Source organism: Denticeps clupeoides, chromosome 12 (assembly GCF_900700375.1).
Source record: "Denticeps clupeoides chromosome 12, fDenClu1.1, whole genome shotgun sequence".
NCBI classification, from domain to species: domain Eukaryota; kingdom Metazoa; phylum Chordata; class Actinopteri; order Clupeiformes; family Denticipitidae; genus Denticeps; species Denticeps clupeoides.
Genome location: NC_041718.1, coordinates 17,478,389 through 17,498,930, shown reverse-complemented (window position 1 = coordinate 17,498,930; position 20,542 = coordinate 17,478,389). Strand labels below are relative to the sequence as shown.

The 20,542-nt window shown below is 44.7% G+C and overlaps 1 protein-coding gene across 1 annotated transcript; it reads right to left on the bottom strand.

Moving 5' to 3' along the window:
* Window positions 1–903: 903 nt before the first annotated feature.
* Window positions 904–19,221, bottom strand: shmt2 (serine hydroxymethyltransferase 2 (mitochondrial)). Its single transcript, XM_028999037.1, has 12 exons — window positions 19,078–19,221; window positions 9,721–9,918; window positions 8,184–8,263; window positions 7,316–7,516; window positions 7,123–7,204; window positions 5,297–5,419; window positions 4,140–4,279; window positions 3,899–4,061; window positions 3,711–3,810; window positions 3,247–3,402; window positions 3,036–3,143; window positions 904–1,953 (listed from the first exon to the last, which is right to left on the bottom strand). The coding sequence occupies exons 1-12, from the start codon at window positions 19,108–19,110 to the stop codon at window positions 1,826–1,828; spliced, it is 1,512 nt and encodes a 503-aa protein (XP_028854870.1). The 5' UTR covers window positions 19,111–19,221; the 3' UTR covers window positions 904–1,825.
* Window positions 19,222–20,542: the final 1,321 nt, after the last annotated feature.

Below are 20,542 nucleotides of genomic sequence, written 5' to 3'. Positions count from 1 at the left end.
AATGTGGCACTCCAAATAAATGAATCCAATTAATTGCCGGCGCTGTCATTTATCCCTCCCTGGTTGAACGCTGCTGATTTATTGTCAAATTAGTGCAGGGAGCTCGCAGAGGGGTAGAGAGATGGCCCGGGTGTGCAGGTTTGGCAGCCCAGCAGCATTCCAGGACGTCAGGTGTGAAGCTAGCACTAACCTTAAAACCAGCGCTTCAGTCATTTCAGCACATACGCATGAGAATATCGCCTTTCTACACGCAACGATGCAATTACGTTCAGTTTATTGTGCAAAGTGCAGTCGCTTCTAGTCTGCAGACACCAAACTCAGCCATGTTATGAAAAAAATACTTTTGCACTAGGATAGAGGAAGAGAAATCTGGATTCTGAGGTGCTGGTACAGAGTGCCCCTTATTTATGAAGCACATTGGCACAGGGCACCAAGCATAAATGAGATGACAGTGGCAAATCCCTGGGCGTTGATATGAGCCAAGCTGGGGGATATGACCCATTATTCCTACCTCTGCATGCAGACCTGCTCCAAAGCACCCAAACTGACCAAAGATTACCTTCAACCATAGGGACATTGGAGTCTTCATTCATGCACCCATCCGAGAAACACAAACCCCGTGGGCCCAACCTGGCGTATGTAGAAGTTGGAGACTATAGAACATCTGCTGACATTTATAGGCTGATAATCTCCGATCGACAGCAGTCCTTTAGTCAGAAATTGACCGCTGATGAATGGGTTGGTGGGCCGCCTGACCTTTCGATACCGCAGCAGATGGCAAGACTGTAAATGTACAGCTTTAAAGTGTATCTATAGGGCCGATGAGTGTTGCCAGAAATAGGCCTTTAAAAGTGGCATGAGGATCTATGCACGTGCAAAGAAATAAGTACACACTGATAAAAATGATTTATATTACTCAATATTTATTTATTAGGGTTAGACTCCACTTTATAAAATTTATAAAGGTTCTTTAAAAAACAAAAAAAAACAAATGTCATCTCAGGCAGCACAGTAGAGAAGTGCAGGCAGACAGAAGCGTGATGGGGACCAGTCAGTATCAGTGGTCTTCAGGCAAGCATCTTGCTATATATGAGCACTACAGAATTGTTCGAAGTGCACTTGGATTTCAAACACTCCCAATAAATCAAAGGCCCAGTTTAGCAATCAATCAGCAACCAATCAGAATGCAAGTACCTTCACATGTTTTCTGAAATCATTTCTCAGCCATTTTTATGGATATGAAAAACTATGTATAACAAAATCCAAAATGACATTACAATGGTACAATGTAATAAATGCTTTGTAAACATGTTTTCAGTGTCAATGAAATTATGATCTATTAAGACAATTTTGTTCTATAAGCATCATAAAGTGACAAGTTAGTTCTACATGTGAGTCCCCGCTCTGCACAGGGCCAGACTGGTGGTGCGGATGTGGGTGATTCTACACGTTCTCAGCTCAGTCTGATGAACGTCTCTTCATTTCTCCTCTCAGTTTGTGCTATAAGTTTTAAATGTTCTCAATGACTCACACAAGTGGAATGTATTTAGTCCCAACTAGACAAGGTTGGTTCATGAGTGCAGATCTTCAGCTGGGAAAATGTTATTACTACAAAATCAGGAGGCGCTGTGAAAGGCTCTCAGCAGAAACCGGGCTTTCTACATCCACATTTTATCACCACGTTCTCGTAGCCACTTGAAAGGTGCCTGGGGCTTCACTTGCACCTCAGCAGGACAAAACCATAGCAATTTACCTAAATAAAAAAAAAAAAAGGAAGAAAAAATTGCGAAAAGAAAAAGGAAAAATCTAAATCCGTTCCTGTGCTTTAGTGGTCATGGAACCCAGGCATGGGAAAGGGTCTGGCGAAAGCCTCCACACGCTGACGAAGGTCAGCGATCTGGGCCACTGTCTCTGGATCCTGAAGAAGGAAGTCTTTAAAATCCTGGAGCTTTCCTGAGGAAAATAATAATAATAATTTGTTTAATAAACAAAGGAAACTTTTTGGGTCAAATTGATAAGGTTCTTGATCGGCTCTATCTATTGGAAAAGGACTGAACACATAGAAAAACAATTTTTCACTATATACGCAGTCATCGATGCATTCAGAGAACTGAAAGTTAAATACAATGTCTTTTTGTCTAGACAGTTGTATTATTGGCAAATTGTCATGGCCATATGGTTCTTACCCCTTATGTGAAAGGCTTACGGCCTATTTTGAAAAATAAGGATGAGCAAACCTTTATATAAAAAAGGTTATTTAAATGATGCCTCTCTCATTCTACACTAGGGATGTCAAAAAAAATAAAATACTCAAATATTAATTGATACTAAAATTCGATACCAATTAGCACTGGTTCCAGTTTTTCCATCTGCCGCTTCATGGAATTCACCAACCGAATACAGCAATTTACAATCAATTTCAGTGATTGGAAAACGTTTCGCATGTTGTAAATGTGTTTCATTAATATGTAAATTCTTAAAAAATTTTTTTTTTATCCATTTGATTTGCAATTCGCGGCCACCATCGTCAGGTAATTCATTTTAATTCTCACGAGATAGACATGAAAATGCTGAATGGGGGAAACAATCGTAACTCGCCAGGCTTTTAAAAAGCTGTACATGTCGGGTCGGATTCTGTGGGGTTCAGGCCAGGCCTGATTACAGCTCTCTTCTGCAGCATGAGAGTGCTTTGTTTTATTTTTCCTGAAAACATTAAAATACATGAACAAATAAACAAAAGAAATGAATTCATTCATTCACTCGTTTTTTTTTTTATGTAGTATATGATGTTCTAACTTAAAATATTTGAAAAGTATTCTTTCTTTATTGAATAAAAAAAATGTCCTCCTCCTGTAGTATTAAACATAGTATAGAGTACCATCCTTAGTATCAGTATAGAGTTTGAAATGCTAAATGTATTTAATTCTAAGAATCTTATCCAGGAAGTTGTCTGAATTCGAGAACCCTTGTAAAGTGTGATTCTCAAAAATGAGATGTTGAAAAAATGCTATACTAGAGCTTAAAACCTCCCTCACCTGTCTTCTTCTTGACATCCAGAGCGATTTTAAAGCCCTCGTCCATGAACTCCACCACCTGCTCGAAGTCCGCCTCTTTAAACTGCCTGGAGGTCAGGGCCGGAGCTCCTGAGAATCAAACAAAAGGGATGAAAGAGCGTCTCTCACACTGCTGACGCGCCTTAAGGAGATCCCCGTGCCGGCGGCCCGGTATTGGAAGCAGGAGACCGACCTAATCTCAGGCCTCCAGGTGTGAGAGCGCTCTTGTCTCCTGGACAGGTGTTCTTATTGGCTGTGATTGACACCAGCTCCAGCACGCGCTCCGCCCGAGCCCCATCGATACCCTGTGGACGCAGGTCCACCAGCACCAAATGGTTATCGGTCCCGCCTGAAAACGGTCATGGAGGGAGATTCAGACAAAAACAAGTTACAAAAAACAAAACAAAAAGCTATCTTTAAAAAGATAAACCAGACCAAAACTAAACATTTAAACAGAATAAATGTTTAAAAGTTATTATTACTAAAAGATCAATACGACCCGGTTACTTTAAGAGATTTTTCATTCTGTGTACCCATCTGACTAAAGCATGCAAGATGAGGTTAAATGTCAGTGTTTCTCTGTTCCTTATGTACAGAGCGAACAGAAATAGTGTCAGTGTGTAGTTCAACCATCATCATCATGTCGGCACACGGTACCTGAGACCAGGGTGTAGCCTTTCTTCAGGAGGACACTGGCCATGGCCTTTGAGTTGCGCAGCACTTGATCGATGTACTCTTTGAACATTGGAGTAGTGGCCTAAAAACCCCACAGAACAAATATATTAAATGTCCACCTAAACCGCCTTTGGGTCGGTGACATTGGCCATCGGGGCTGCATGGCTGACCTGTCGCAGGGCAACGGCCACCCCGGCGATACCGTGGTTGTGCGGTCCACCCTGCAGGGACGGGAACACCGAAAAGTTAACCTTGTCCTCCAGGTCATACTTGATCTCACGGCCCTTCTTGTCCACAGAGCGCACACCCTTGCGGTAGAAAATCAGGCCGGCCCTGTGGGAGAGGACGTACGTATTCGTTTTCCGAACACCGACAGAGCTCAATTCGAACCTTCGGAGGTAAATCTGGTACCTGGCTCCTCTGAGGGACTTGTGCGTCGTAGTGGTGACCAGGTCGGCGTGCTCGAACGGAGAGGGGACGGCCTTGGCCGCCACGAGCCCGCTGATGTGGGCCATGTCAGCCAGCAAGTAGGCGTTCAGGTCCATGCACAGCTGTGGGGCGGGGAGACCAGAAGGAAGATCAGACACACGAACATGAATCATGCCATTCTTATTTTATTAAGAAATAGTAGAAGCAGCAGAGGGAATGGATTTAAAAGCCTCTGGATGGGAAAGGTCAGCCAGCAGACGCTGGTTTGAGTCAAGTGGGTCTATATTTAAGCGAAGTCTCCCATTAGGGAGAGGGAAATTGATCAAGAAAAGCGCTCGCTGATGAAAGTAGGCTAAAATGAAGAGTGATGTGCAGCTCAGGGCCGAATATTAAGCGGTGAGCCCGGCGCGCTCTCAGAATTCAGGGTTGTTGGTTTTTTTCCTACATCAGGTTAAGTGGGGGTAAAGTAGGGGGATATGAATAGTAATTAAAATCTCTCGTTTACGGGTGGGGGGGGGGGGGGGGGGGGGGGTGAGAAGCAGGACAGGCACGCATACGCACACACTTTTAACAGTCCTCAAGGACACCGGCGAGACCGCGTGCAGCGCGCCGCTGGAGGTGGAGGGCGGTGATGGGAATCTGGACTGCCCAGAGAGCACATCAAGCCAGAGACCCAGGGGACAACAGAGGTCCGTGTACACAGAGCGGGCAAGGTCACTGCTCCCCAAGACGGTGGGGGAGAGCGCGAGGCATAGGCGTATGTCAGGATGGCGAATTATAATAATAATAAAAAAATAAAAAGCGGGGAGTTCACATGAGATTAGGAATGAAGATTACCATCAGAGCATGTGTATATCTTGCGCTGATGACATAATGAGGTTCAAACATCCTGGTGGTCCTTATCCAGTCACACAGTATATACAGTACATCCAAAAAAAGTAAATGTATTAAATTAGGTTTTTCCCCTCAGAATTCTACACAGAGCACCAGCAGAGTTCTATTCTGGAAACTTTTGTGGATGATTTTGTCCGACACCCAAAAGCCTAGTAAGCCCTCGGTAGAAAAGCATTTTTCATAAACAGATCCCGGTTACCCCGGAGACCTGAAGAGCAAACACTAAGCGTATGATGTGGAGGCACCTTCTTGATGCGAGCGTAGTCAATGAGACGGGCGTAGGCGCTGGTGCCAGCGATGATCAGCTTTGGCCGGAAGAGTCGAGCCGTGACCTCCAGCTGCTCGTAGTCAATGAGACCAGTCTTGGGCTGAGAAAAGGGCATACAGGTATTTATTTTATATTTTACCCACAGACTGCTTAAATCTTAAGAAAAGCACAGATGCAAAAATACAAGGTCATAACCCTTTAAATGTTTTATTCTAAAGACCTAGAGAAAAAAAAAAAAAAAAAAAAAGACAGACTTAAGAGGGTAGTGGTGGTTAACGGGATTGTTTTATTGAATGATATATGGAATATCCATAATATCCATAATGCCCATGAATTCTATTACCAGTGTTGGCAGGGGATTGTGGCACTTGGTCTTGTACAGACCATCAAAGGGCACAAATAAAAGGTACATCCTGATAGACAAAATTATTAATATTGCTGCATACTGGGATTGGTGTTCCGCAGGGAATTCAGATCGCAGTGTTCCCCGATTAATCACGCACCCCCCCCCCCACACACACACACACACACACACACACCTCAAGTCATTACGCCTGATTAGACAGACACCACAGTCGAACACGCAACTAAATTTACCCTCATTCACTCAACACACACCTCCAGCGTTAGAACCAGATGGAGGAGCAGCTCTAATTATCTTAACGGGGAGGTGTTGGGGTCCCTGGCTCGAGCCGAACATGGTATTACACCCTCTTCATGTACAAACTAACAAAGCATAAACACACGGCGTCTCCCTGACCCCAGACTTCACTCCTCCTGTTGGCCACGCCACGCCTATCTCACCTCCCGCTCTCACACAGTCACTTTCCTTCTCATTCTCACCAACTCTCCCGTCCTCGGCGAGTCCCGGCGTCACCGGCGAGAGCGGGGCTTTATTTAGACAAGCGGATAATCTCCCATCTCCACCTCGCATCCCGCTCTCTGGCTCTCGCTCCATCACCTCCGGCGTCCATTCTGAGGACAGAGTGGACCTCGTCGGCCCGTCGATTTCCTATTATCTCTCCCGCAGTGGGGGCCTGGCCCCTCATCAATCACGGCCTCGCGCCACGCACCCGCACCGGCGACGCATTGATCAACGCGGACGCGGGGGCCACATTGATCACGGGACTGTGGTGGGGTGGAGGGGGACGAGGGCAGCGATCACTGAAAAACGGACCCTGATACGAAACGAGGGACAGCGGTCAGGCTGGAGAACAATGGAGTGTCACCAACTTTCAACCTGGATGTCAGGCTGACGATTCTCAGTCATCCGGGTGAAGTTTTCTGAACTGGATGTGCCACGACTCAACTTTCAGACTAAGTCAGGTTGAAATTCCAAATCAGCCATCCTGATTACAGTTCCCGTTACCAAAAAAAAGGACAATATTTAATAATCTTGTCACGCTGGGATTGGATCACATCTCGCCCCCACTCTTCATCTCCACTTCATTACAGGGTCCCATCCTGGCATGTCGAGTTCAGGGTGGGGACTTACCCATGCCACACACACACACACACACACACACTAATCAATACACGTGCACGTCGGACAAGCCGAACTCCACACAACCCGACCTTGGGGTGTGAGGATCATACGTTTGGAAAAAAAACGTAGAGATCATTTTTAGTACAACATTTGCACCAGTGCAAGGCACTGACGTACACAGCGATCAGACATAATATGGACTTATGCTATGAGTGTAATAATGATGCATCCTGATATTGATGCATTGATCATAGACCTGCTTAGGACTAAATGAAGGTCAGGGAGCCTGAGAAGAGACAGACTTCACCATTACTTACATTCAGCTTGTAGGGCATGGACTCAAAGTAGATAGAGGTGGCAGAGATCCGCTTCACGTCAGACATGTAGCCGTGGGTAAGACTGAGAGAGAAAGACGGAAGGGGGTCAACAAATAAAACCATTAGCCAAGCAAAATCTAGAAAAAAAGAAACTGGGCAACAAAAGGTGTTTAGATTAAAAGGAAGAACTGACTGTCCCCCGTCTGGCAGGTCGAGGCCCATGAGTCGGTCGTGGGGGTTCAGCACCGCCGTGTAGGCGGCAAAGTTGGCTGGGGATCCGGAGTAGGGCTGAACATTGACCCCCCACCGGGCCGGGTCCAGGTCAAAGGCCTCCAGGGCTCTCTTCTGACAAAGCAGCTCAATCTGGTCCACTACCTCGGCGCCACCGTAATACCTAAGGGGCCAAGAGCAGTTTCAGCGAGGTCGGGTCTCTCAGGCAAAGTACACAACACACAATGAAGTTCTTCACGGTTTATTAGTAGTGAGATGTGAGGGTTCTCCCTGTACTGAAGGCATGATGTGCATCTTTCGGTCCATGCAGCTGGCCAACAGAATACTAAAGCTAGTCTGGAGATGCACAATTAACCAAATTAGCCTTTCTGACACCAGCAACGTGTCATTATGAGAAGCTGCAATTGCAGTTATGTACATTTCCCCTAAATTGAAAGTGAAGTGATGGTCATCACCCTTGGTGTGCAGTGGACGGCCATGATGCTTTGCTCAGTGGCACCTTGGTGGCTCGGGATTCGAACCGGCAACCTTTTGATTACGAGGCTGCTTCCTTAACCACTAGGCCAAGACTGCCACTACAAATTGAGTTTGTACTCACAATGGCTTGAATTTTTTTTACCCTAAAACTCTTTAGCAGGACACACAAAGGGCAATGCTAATGAGAGGATACGGGGTAATTTAGGGGAATGTGGAGCCTGGATTATAAAAATACATAAACTGAAAAAAAAAAAAAAAAAAAAAAGGTAAAATGGTAGCTGATGTCTGGATCGCCTGGTTACACCGTGATGTCTGGACCGGCGAGGGGTTAATAACAGGTTAATAACACACACCTCTTGCCCGGGTAACCCTCCGAGTACTTGTTGTTCAGGCAGGAGCCCAGGGCCTCCAGCGCGGCACGGCTGCAGAAGTTCTGCAGGGGGGAGGAGGGCCGAGATCAATACAGCTGACGGCGGGTAAACAAGAGGGGATTCATTTCTGTTAAGTGATTACAGGCCGACAATGAACACCGATCATTATGGCATTAAAGCCCCCGCTGCGCCACTATAGACTCCAACAGGACTTCCAGAAATCCATAGACTCCAGTTTGGAGGAGATCTGTCCGCGGGGCCACCGTGTAAGATGGGCAGGTGGAGTGAGAGGGACGGGATATATATAGAGAAAGTGAGAGACAGAAAATAATGGGAGATAGGGGACACTTCCCCGTGTTGACCCCGCCGCTGTAATCTCTCACTCGCAATGAAAAAAACACGACAACCCTTTCGCCACAGTGGATATTCTTCACGTTACGCCTTGAAATGCAGCCGCCGCCGCCGCCCTTCCGCGCGGTTTTATTTCCCGTTAAAACTGAATCCCAGGCACTCGAGGGTGGAGGCGGAGGACAGGATGTATGAAGATATCAGGTTTATCTCACACTAGAATGGTCAGGCTTAGTGTTGCGAGCTGCCTGATATACTTCAGTGAGCAGCGTCTCAGAGAAGCAGAGACAAGAGAGGGAGACACACACACACACGATAAGGAGTGCCGCCTCCGAATAGTAAAGGATAAGTGGAGTGTGTTCCCTCTTAAACACTGCTCATAGTGGCAGCAAATTTATTCACTGGAAAAAGGGGTTTTAGACACTAAAGGCCAGTTAAACCCGTGAAAAGGTTTTCACAGAACAAACACAGAATCGATCCTAAATAAAACGGGTGGTAGTAGCCTAGTGGGTAACACACTCGCCTATGAACCAGAAGACCCGGGTTCGAATCCCACTTACTACCATCGTGTCCCTGAGCAAGACACTTAACCCTAAAAAATTGCTCCAGAGGGACTGTCCCTGTAACTACTGATTGTAAGTCGCTCTGGATAAGGGCGTCTGGTAAATGCTGCAAATGTAAATGTAAATGTAAAACCGGTTTCGGGCTGATTCACGGGACGTTTTGCTCGGGACCGAACGGATTTTAAAAACGGGAAAATTTCCATCCTTGGATGGCCTTGCGTCCGCGCGGAAACGGCGTTTCAGAGGGGACCCTGACGGGTGAATTTCTCTGTTCTGTGAGACCGCGGACATATTATCCCAACCTCCAACACACTTTGGACGAGAACTAGCTGCAAACCAGGTGGAGCACTGCGGTTTTACAGCGCCACCTACAGGTGTGGAGGGGGTTAAAACAGCATTTTGGCCCTTCTCTACGTCTTCATGTGGACGACAACTTTTCAGATTAAACTCCTGTGTGGACATTTTTTTTTTTTTTAAAACACTGAAAAAGCGTTCTTGTGTGTACGGGACTAAAAATTCTCTGTTGTTAGACATGGTGACTGGTCCGGTCCGCAGCGGATGACTGTTGAATGTAAATGACTGGAGAAGGGCAGAATTCACTTCCGTACCTCAGAGGCGATGAGCTCCAGGCCACGGCACTGACGATCCTTCTCCTTCTGCAGCAGGTCCCACATCTCGGGGTCATCGCTGGCCAAGCTCTCCTGTCCAGTCCACTGGCCCTCGTGGTCACTGGGTCTGGCTGCAGGCTGGGAGTGCTGGCCCCTCACTTTGGCCCCGATGGCAGCCGTGGTGCGCTGGCACAGAGGCTAGCATATGGGAGACATTGAGGCAAGCGAACACCAACTTGGTCATTTTTTTTTTTTTTTTGTTTCACCTAATTCCTGTACAGCATGGCAGCCACCATCAAATATCAGTGCTTCAAGAGCTGGGCTTAGGGTGAGTTTTAGTAAGATTAATGTCACAGAGAAGAGATTATTTCCATCACGAGAGCTCTGGGCTGTTTACACACTGAAGCCGCTTCCAGTTCACCAAGGTTTTACATTCCAGGAAGGAGAAAGGGAGAGATGGAGAGAGGGAGCGTGTCTGGATGCTGGGGTTTTATAATTAAAATGGCTAGAGGGAAAATAAAAAGTGCCATTTGAAAGAGATACAGATCAATAGGACCGAATAAAGTGATTAGAGAGATCTCTCAGCATCGGAGGGAAGATCAAAAGAAGTGGCCGGACGTGGGGAAAGGGAGGCAGAAAAGATTTTATTTTAGATTTTATTGCCGTAACAAGTCCATCCAGTCTGCCTTGTGACTATACCGATGAGACACTTCGCAGCAGTAACGTTCAGAAAACCACAGGCCAGTAAAGTCAAGGGCACCGGGGGCGCACCCAGGAAACAGAGACCAATCAGATCAATAACAAGTCTGTTATATAATTAAGCCCGGCCATCTGGATGTCGGCCTCGGAGAGTTTATTTAACAAGGCAGTGGGGAGACCTCACTTGGCGGCAAGACCTTACACACCATTCAAAGGCCATCGTGCTAAGCACACGATCAGTGAGTGCTGAAGCAAGCGTGAAAACCCACAAAAAAAAACAAGAGGACTTACAGCTAAAAATAGATTTAAAATAGAATGGCCCAACAAGAAATTTCATACTCATAAACCGGTATAATACCAAACTCTGAAAGAGATGTGCAGGGTTTGTGACTTTCACATAGTCACTGGGTTTTGGTTTTAGAGCATCTTCTCCTCAGCACCATGGCCAATCGTGGAGAGTAAAAATCAATTGTGGCCCAAGTTTTGCTGCAATTCCACATCTGGCCACAGATGTACACTGTATAAATGTGAGGGCGCTGTTGAGTTAAATATAGGAATAAATATTCCTAGCTTCTGAAATTGTCACACAGAAAAGAAAAAAAAAGATGACTATAAAATAAGGATAAAATAACGATAAGTAGAACATCATTCGGAGTTTGTTGACAGTGCCAATCTGACTAAGCAGTGGTTAGAAATGCCGATAGTGTGTAAAGAGTGCCATTCAGAGAGCGGCAGCTCGGAGGGCGGGATCTGGAATATAACCAGTTATGTAGTCATAAGGTGATTTATTTGGGGGAAAATGGAAAATGCAGAAACAATTTCCAGTCTGCGCCAAACATTGTGGTTGGTGAATGGTGTTGATTTTGTCATTACCACGAATGTCCCCTCAACTTCTGTAGGCCGCTCTTCTCCTGGTTAGCATTTAAAGCTTTTATGTCAGGGGACCTTTTAAAAAGCTTTCTGAATGGAAATGTTTTCAAGCGCTTTACATCGTTTTACATTAAATGACTCAAAGTCTTGCCATAAGGTCCACGGAACATAAATTATCTTACATACGGAAGGACCAAATTGCAGAATGAGGGCCAAGATTTCAAGAGAAAAGTGGCAGCAGACGAATTAACAGGCCAAACGTCTACATTAAAATCCCACTTAAAACGGCAAGCACCTCGCATTCTCCAACATGTAATATAATTAGCGTGCGTCATGTTTGTGAGATATCAATAATCAGCGTGGTTGTCCAATTATGCATCTATCAGCAGTTCTGCGGCAGGCGTTGCGGCCGCGGTGCGAATCGAGAGCCCGTGTTCAGCATTTCTCTTTATCTAATCTCCTCCACTGTTCCCTCACCCAGCCTTTCATTCTCCTCCCCCTCTTCTTCACTTCGTTTCAGCATTTCCAGCCTCCGCATTTCCTCGCTGTACGAGACGCCGGCAGCACGCTCAACTGTGATGATCAGTGAACCGGGGCTCAATGTTTTCATTGGCCCTGTGACCGATCCAAAAACGGGTCAACGTAGGGCAACTTCGGAAGCCTAACGCCAAATTGCAGACTAAATCTTAATCGTATTCGCCTACTGTCAAGACTGAGCATGTTTATGTTAATGATTTTGATATAATAGGCCGAAGGTAAAGCTTCTCCGTGAAGGTGCAAATGCTGCAGAACAGCCACTATTCTTTATTCAGTGGGATGTGCGTTTTCTTGAACGTTTCATCATGCAGTCGGCCAGTCTATTTTCCATGGCAACGGTTCAACAGAACCCGCTCAGGGTGAAGTCACAGCCATGGGGTAGACCACATGAAGCTGCAGGCCTCACTCAACATCTAAATCACGAGAAGGGTAAACACTCGCTTAGCTAAACTCAATGGCGGCAACGCCGACAGCTCCGCGGGTGTCGCCTCAACGCGATGCAGTGCTTCATCTTAATAGCGTTATTAAAATCCAATTAGCACAATGATGGGGAATAATTAAAGGACTGTGAATGGGGGGCCAACAGTAAGATTCTGCCCTGTCGGCCCTTCATCATGTTTATATACTACAGATCTAACGGGAGATGGGGGACCTGCTAATGATATGATGGGGGGGGAGAAGAAAAAAAAAAAAAAAAAAAGTATGGACCTCGATAGTACACATCAGCGATTAACGATGCAATTAGTGTATAATTTATGTATGCAAATTTTAAGACAGCACTACTGGAATGTATTGGTTACAATACATGATACAAGTGACAAATCTTGATCTCTGTATGATGATACATTTCTTTGGTTGATAGAGGTGGGTGATGGAGGTGTTGACATTGATTTGAATAAAATTATATACTATATATATATATATATATATATATATATATATATATATATATATATATAATAAAAACACAAAATTATATATTAAAATTACTAGTTTGACCAATATACCTGCTATGTGACAAGCCCAAGGGGGTGACAAAATTATGAATAAATGAGGAACATAGCAAAGTAATATTGATCACTAAACTAGACAGCGCCATCTAGTGGTTATTCCATATACGAATACCAATAAGCCATAACAAACGTTTGTTAACAGTTATTTATTCCAATCTGAAAAACATCAACAATGATAATCAGGAAAATTCCTCGATGTATGGAAAAGAAAGTGATTTCAGTTTCATGAGTTCAGTTCAGATCATCAGTTTACTGATTAGATCTTCTTGAATGAAACACTCTGCGCCTATTTTAAGAAAGTTTTAACCTCAAACTTTCCTAAGATGACCTGAATGCGAAGGAGGAGCAAAAAAATGCCAACAGTAGTTTACTTCACTGCGGTAAGAGCGCTGCCGCCGTCATCTTTGTTTAATCAGATTAAAAAGGCCTGTTGCAATTACCGCGTTGATGAAATAGGAATGAGGCAGCTGCGCTCCTTTACTTCCCCTCCGCCGCCCGCTCCCGCTCTCCTTCCGCGGCCATGGGGCAGCCGGGTCACAGGAGAGGTGGCGGGGAACGCGGGGTGGGACGCTAATGGCTGCCAGCGTGGCCCAGCTCCTGTGGCCTTCTGTCAGCCTCGATGGCGGGGACGCGGGGCGGCGGGCCCGCGGAGACAGCTCCGGCACCTCGCGGGAGACGCGCCGCGCGCCGGAATCACACGGGTCATTAAGCGCTGACGGGACCCGTCCTTCGCTGTCTGCCTTTCTCGCGGGGGGACACAGTTTGGAAACCGGGGGGTTCGCTCAAAGTACGAGAAGGCGTCTGCTAAGTGGCTGTGACCGCGCAGATGGAAGTTGTCACCGCGCTGAGGCCCGGCGGTCAGGACGACGGGCGCTTCAGAGTGACTGACAATCTGTAATCGGCAACCCGGAGCCTGCGGTACAACCTCCAGCTAACACCAAGTCAGCGAACCGACAGAACAATGATTCGGGAATGTAATACAGTCCTAAACTAGAGGATTTTTGATTTCTAATTAGTTAAGAACTTGTTTTACAGGGTCTCACAGTTATGAACCTGTTATGTGTCCATTACAGCACCGCAAAAACTTTGTACATCAGATCATATTCGTTGTGTGATCCAATTACAAAGCAATTTCTGGCTCCTGACCTAGAAACATGAATAGTCCGTTACGTGAATGGGGCAGTACATCAATATAGAGTGATATTGGTTATCAAAATAGGGATAATTTATCACTGAATCAAGGGTTAAACTCCTCTGGTAATGGATTTTGATGAAATCTTTTGATTTTATCCCCTTTAGCTACACCGACATCACTACTACCCTGCAATGGAATCCGCAAATTCACAATATCAATAATTTAATTGTCTGTCAACTCAATCAATATCTTGAAAATACCTTGAACAAAAATGTTGACCTGCCCAATCAATACACCCAGCATAAACAATTTGTACGTAAAGTAGCGTACTTGACAAACCTTATATTTTATTTTCTATTACAATTTGTAATAGTAAAAACTACATTTCGTTGCCCTGTACTTGTACATGTGTAATGACAATAAAGTTGAATCTAATCTAAAAATTCAGAGTTTGTGTAAAACGCCTAGTGCTCTGGTCAAAAGCACTAAGTGGGGGGTCAACATGTTCACATCAAAAAGAACCCTGCGGAGAGGCCAACGCCTTGAGGAGTTTCTCCCACCGCGCAAGAAAGGCCATGTCAGTGGTGAGGGCTGGGCTAGCAGCGGAAAAAGGTTTTACGTCGACACCCAAAATTGTGTTTTAGTAGGCTGCTATGAGGCCATGTGCACTTGTTCATGAGTTGTGCTGCTTTCCATGCGTTTACAGTGCAATACATTTTGGAAGATTTTGGCTAGCTATAAACAGAATAATAAAGATATTTTTAAGAAGTGTCTCCATTTTCATTATTAGCACTAATTAGTCCACCCAAAAACACCCAGTGTTGGCATTTCCACCTAAAATTAGATTTGACAGGCACTTGTGAACCAGACCTATTTCAATTTTTTTTTTTCAAATTAAAACATTTCAGAATTGTCGGATGAATTGCCAGATATTTTTGCAGTCATCTGCCAAATGTTTTCACCGAAAGCCATTTGAAAAGTCTGCCGTGTAAATTGATCGCTTTTAAATGATACATCACTGACCCTGTAACAGGTAGAAAGTGTGCAGAAACTTCGCAAATTCACATTCCGTTCAGACCTTCTGATGACTCTGGCGGCACAATGAACAGTGTGATGGGCTGAGGACGGAGGTTGGGGGGAAAAGAAAAATCATTTCATTTTGCTCATTATTTTTACCATTTCCTTCTGAATGAACGGAGAGAGTCAATTTTACAGATGGCTGCTGTCCATCAAGGCCGCGAGAGACAACAATCAGCCTTGTAACGCGGGAGAAGCATGGAGGGACTTCTGAAACGGGATGAAGGAAGGGGTCAGCGAGGAAGTGTCAACAGTGCTGAAATATCACTCGCTCTGACACCCACTCGCTCTCCCTCTGTCACTGACTAATAGGAGAGCCGCCGTTACAAATTGCCTTCCGACTCGGGCCTGAATGGCGCAGGTCTGAGGACTCGGGGGTCGGGGTGATCGGAGAGGATCTGGGCGCTTCGCCGCTGGCGGACTGGGGTCCATTTAGGGTGAGAGGGCAGTGGCGGAACAATCAGGAGCAGGGAAAAGGCAATTTCCTCAGGGAATCGGCGGTCCCGGCTTTACGATGACAGCCGTATCTTTGTATCGTGCTGTGATAAGAGCCACGGTCTGTTACCGGTACGGTGCTCCGAACAGCCATGTGATGATCATTATTACCGACGTTCATTAATAAAATAATGTTAGTTTTGAAATTAGACAGACCAGCTGGCTAAAGACAAGCTGACGTTGTTTAGTTCTAGTAAAGGACTGTGGGAAGTTTTAAAAGTTTCCGGGGTGCCGGGGAAGGGCGGAGCTAAGAATGTACCAAGTGAAGTGAAGTGATTGTCACATGTGATACACAGCAGCACAGCACACGGTGCACACAGTGAAATTTGTCCTCTGCATTTAACCCATCACCCTGAGTGAGCAGTGGGCAGCCATGACAGGCGCCCGGGGAAGCAGTGTGTGGGGACGGTGCTTCGCTCAGTGGGCTTCGCTCAGTGGGCTTCGCTCAAGGGGGCATTGAAGCAGATGGGGTTATAGGTAAAGATGGAAAATGATTTATAAATAAATGATTGTGTAATTCAAATGTAATTAAAATGTTTCTTAGTTTATTTATAATTATAATGTCTGTTTAAAGACAATTAATTCATTGTGTCTGTCTCATAAATGGTCTGGTCCAGGACCATAAAGCCTGGTCCAAGTAGTTAGATTAGAAGAGAATAGAGATGAGATGCAGCGGCCTAGCGGTTAAGGAAGCGGCCCCATAATCAGAAGGTTGCCGGTTTGAATCCCGAGGTGCCACTGATCAAAGGTACCCCAAACGCTGCTCCACTGTGATGGTTAAAAGCAGGGGACACATTTCGTTTTATAGTGTATCACAGCATTTATCAGAGCCCCCTTATCCAGAGACAGTCCCCATGGAGACACACAGGGTTAAGGGTGCTCGGGGACACAATTGTAGTAAGTGGGATTTGAACCTGGGTCTTCAGGTTCATAGGCGAGTGTGTTACCCACAAGGCTACTACCACCCTACAATGAGGTTGACTACATTTTATTATTTATATATTTAAAACGATTTATTGTTTTAAATATGTAATTTAATACATGAAGCCTGCCTCCAATTGCCATTCACTTTGTGTCGTCTTCCCTGCCACCATGACCGCTCAGCTATCCTGCACAGGGGATCTAGGGGCAGTGTTGGCCTATCGGTTAAGGAAGGTTGCCGGTTCGTATCCCGATCTGCCGAGGTGCCACTGAGCAAAGCACCGTCCCCCACACACTGCTCCCCGGGCGGCTTTCATGGCCGCCCACTGCTCACTCAGGGTGATGGGTTAAATGCAGACCACAAATTTCACTGTGTGCACCGTGTACTGTGACAATCACTTCACTTTATCACTTCAGGTGCTTCTTACACACGCACACATGTAAATATCAGTCTGACAGACATTAACACGATTATGTAAGCTCAACACTTGACTTTATCCCTAATTAACAGATTTAATGAATTAGTTTAACAGAGTAGGTGTTATTTTTTTACCGGTCACATGATCCTTTTGGAAAAACATTTTAATGTGAATGAAAGGAAAAATGAAAGCTTTTAATCAGCTCAAATTGAAGAATCTGTCAGATATGAAGAATGTGTTAATATGCATCTAGATTATCTCTGCATTTTTAAGTAGCTGCTAAATGAATTTATTTGACTTGAATCCTCCAGCTCACCAGTCAACGCAGCAAAACTGGGACATCATGCCTCAAAATCCTGGGTAAATATAATCAAATAAATTATTAACCATTCCCTTTTTGAGCAGTAAATTACCGCAACGGAGTGCATCTTTAAATTCGAACACTTTTAATTTTTCCAAGCGCAAACACCCAAATTGTTTCATTAGCGAAGAGGGCGAAGCGCGCGAAAGATGTGCCGCTCTTAATCAGCGGCGTCTGCGTGTTGTACAAATTTTACATTAATAGGTCACCGCATCCAATACCTGCATCTGCTTTTAATTAATTCGTACATGTGTGCGAGTTAAAATGTGCGCGTCTGAGGACGAACACTAGTTACTCTACTTGCTGAAAATTTGCGCCATTTAATTTTTCCGTCATTTATGAGATATTTATTGCCTTAATAGAATAAACTGACAGATTAAAAGCAGATCGGGGGGGAGCGTCCCAGGCCCTTGAACGTATCGATCCAGGGGTGTGATTAGAGGCGGGCCTGCTGGTTGGCTCTGCAAAATGTGTGTGTGTGTATATATATATATATATATACATATACATACATACATACACATTTTGCGCGCATATATATATATATATATATATATATATATATATATATATATATATATATATATATATATATATATATATATATATAAATAAATAAAAAACATAAATAAAAAGGTACAGGTTGTGCAAACACGCCAGCAGGTAAACTGCCAAGCCACGCGCCGCAAAGCGGGACAGCAAACCGCCGAGGCCCCCCCACCGCACCCCCGTCAACTTGTTTAAACTGCCTGGCTCTTGGCACAATGGGAGCAGCCTGCCAAGCCTTTATATATATATATATATATTAAAAAAAAAAAAAAAAAAAAAAAAAGGTCAGGACCAACTGCCTTTTCGCGCCGGTTTTATTCATGTTAGTCTTGCCCAAAAAAAGTTTGCTGGGAGACGCAGGAGGAGACTTTTTTTTTTATATGACATTAGAGATCACGCTGAACCCATCGTGGCAGCACGTGGCTCTTAATGAGAAAGGGCAGGACTTGCACAAGGCCAGTCGCATTATGGAACGTCCTGCCAAAAATAAGTCCACTGCAGATACCTACTGCAATGGTCATTTCAGCAAGCGGCAACCTGTGCATTTGTCCGGAACTCTCCCTTCCCTCTCCCGTGCATTCAGTGCAAGACACCTCGATGACACAAGCATTCCTCATTTCCAGCTGATACACAAGTATTCGCTGAGCTTGTGGCTTGTGCCGTACTTCGTGTCCCGGGCCAGTTTTGCCCAGCGTGATCTTTGAAATCGTTTCACAACTTCGCAGGCGGATCACCCATTAACCGTGCATTAGGCCCTCCACGAGTCTGCATGATGACACGGACCGTCGGCTGTTGCATCAGCGGGCCGTCTGGTCGCGGGGTGCAGGTTAACACGTCACCCCCGAAGTAATAATGCATGTTCCATAAAGCAACCCCTGATAAGACTGGGAATAAATACATTATAATAGACTACTATGAAACTACAAAACAGACCACATCTATATTAATGCTTGCTGTATCGTGCTTATAAGATTTGTAACAGTTGTCAACAACTTGGACAGAACCGGGGACGTAAGATTCGCGAAAAGAGTGGCGAAAAGTTCCGAGACAGCAGCTAATTCACGACAGCCTTTTAAAAACATAAATGAAGCTCTAGTCAACCGCGGTTATATCATGGGCTATAATAAGTCAGGAACGAGCAAAGCGCCGCCCGACCTTCGATTCAATGCGGCGAACCTTTTTAAGCAGCTCCTGCTGAAGTTAGCCGTGCTAGCGGCTACTGAGCCGGATTATTGAATAGGGTGAAAACTGCGTCCGCAGCGCCGAGAATAAGCTACTCACTCGGGCCAGCTGCCTTATCGTCAACGACAGCATGACTGGAGCTTTCCACGGCACCGGTACGACTCCCTACACGTGTCCCGCAACCGCTCTCCGCCGCTTCAATGCAGGGGCTATCAACAGCGCCCAGCGCAGCGTGGCGTGCGTACCTACCGCAGTGCAGTCTGGGAAATGTAGTTCCGCCATGACGTCATGTGCGGTGTGGGGGGGCGGTGGGTAATCGAAAACCCTAGACGTGAAACCAGAGCAATTCGATACAAGTAATAATGACGTGGGGTGAATATCTTATCACTTTTATTTCACATGTTTTAAAATTGGACTTTTATCCAATTTTCAGTACAGTGTTCAGTACAGAATTTTTTTTCGGTACAGTGTGGAGAAAGAAAATATACTGTACATTAGACGTATCTATCTTTTTTTTTTTTTTTACAGTTGTGTAAATGTATGTATTGACAACCAATTTACACTCATTCACCCACATTATCATCTCCAACAACACGTCCTCACACACACTCAAACCTGTAATTTTATAGCACAATCCAAACAGTGAGTCTCATGGAATTGTGAATGTTCCAGTTCTCCAGGGCCTTTAATAACAGTGTGATTGCAATCTTGTAATTATTTTCAAGAATAAGAGAGAATGTAGTGCAATACTACTGGGAGAATTTAAAAAAAACATTGAGGAGTGAAAATTTATGTTCTCAAATATTGTATATTCTGTTCCAAAATCACTTGGCGAGTATTTTAAATCACAAATCACAATATTTATCTGTTCAGGATATGTCTGAATATTATCGAGGTATCTCAAAATGTATGATTATGTATGTATAATCTGTGCTTTTTTAAATAATTTAACCCGTTTACTCCTCGACAATTAAATGTTGCAGACTCAATTTAATAATTTATTTCTTATACATTTTACAAGTATTTTAATTGTATATACACATTATATCAAGCAACACTATGCAGAAAAAAGCCCTGCGGTGATGTAATCAAGGTTTTTAAGCAGATTGACAAAGTCCATCTGGCTCACAGACCATTCGGTTGTCTAATATTAAAGACCTTTTTTGGTGTTTTAAGAATAACTGACATAGCAACTTATAACACCCCCCCCCCCCCCCCTCCCAAAATAATCATATTTTATCACGTGTAAATGTACTAGTTTCTGGTTCAATCACGGCATAATAAAGGTAAACAAATTGTCTATAAAGAGGGACTCCTGGTATGGCATGACTAGTTCCTCACCATTTACATATTCTTCAAGCAGCTCAGTTTAAACTGTACTTATAATGTGCCAGTAAGAGCAGAAACTGTCCCTCAGGAAACACATTTCAGAGATGAAATAATGAAAAAGACAAATGCTCGGTGGTGCCACTTGTTGGCATTCTGATGAGTTAGCAAAATTCCTACCCTGGATACCCCGTGACACATTACATGGGATGTGCAAAGAGCTGTACCATTAAGAAAC

What these genes read in the sequence shown, in the direction of transcription:
- shmt2 (XM_028999037.1), bottom strand. Translation starts at nt 19,110, where the DNA reads ATGCTGTCGTTGACGATAAGGCAGCTGGCCCGA. An exon ending in TGGAGCTCATCGCCTCTGAG is followed by an intron (nt 8,264 to 9,720) that starts GTACGGAAGTGA and finishes TCCCCCCTGCAG; the next exon opens with AACTTCTGCAGCCGTGCCGC. An exon ending in AAGTCCCTCAGAGGAGCCAG is followed by an intron (nt 4,062 to 4,139) that starts GTACCAGATTTA and finishes CCTCTCCCACAG; the next exon opens with GGCCGGCCTGATTTTCTACC.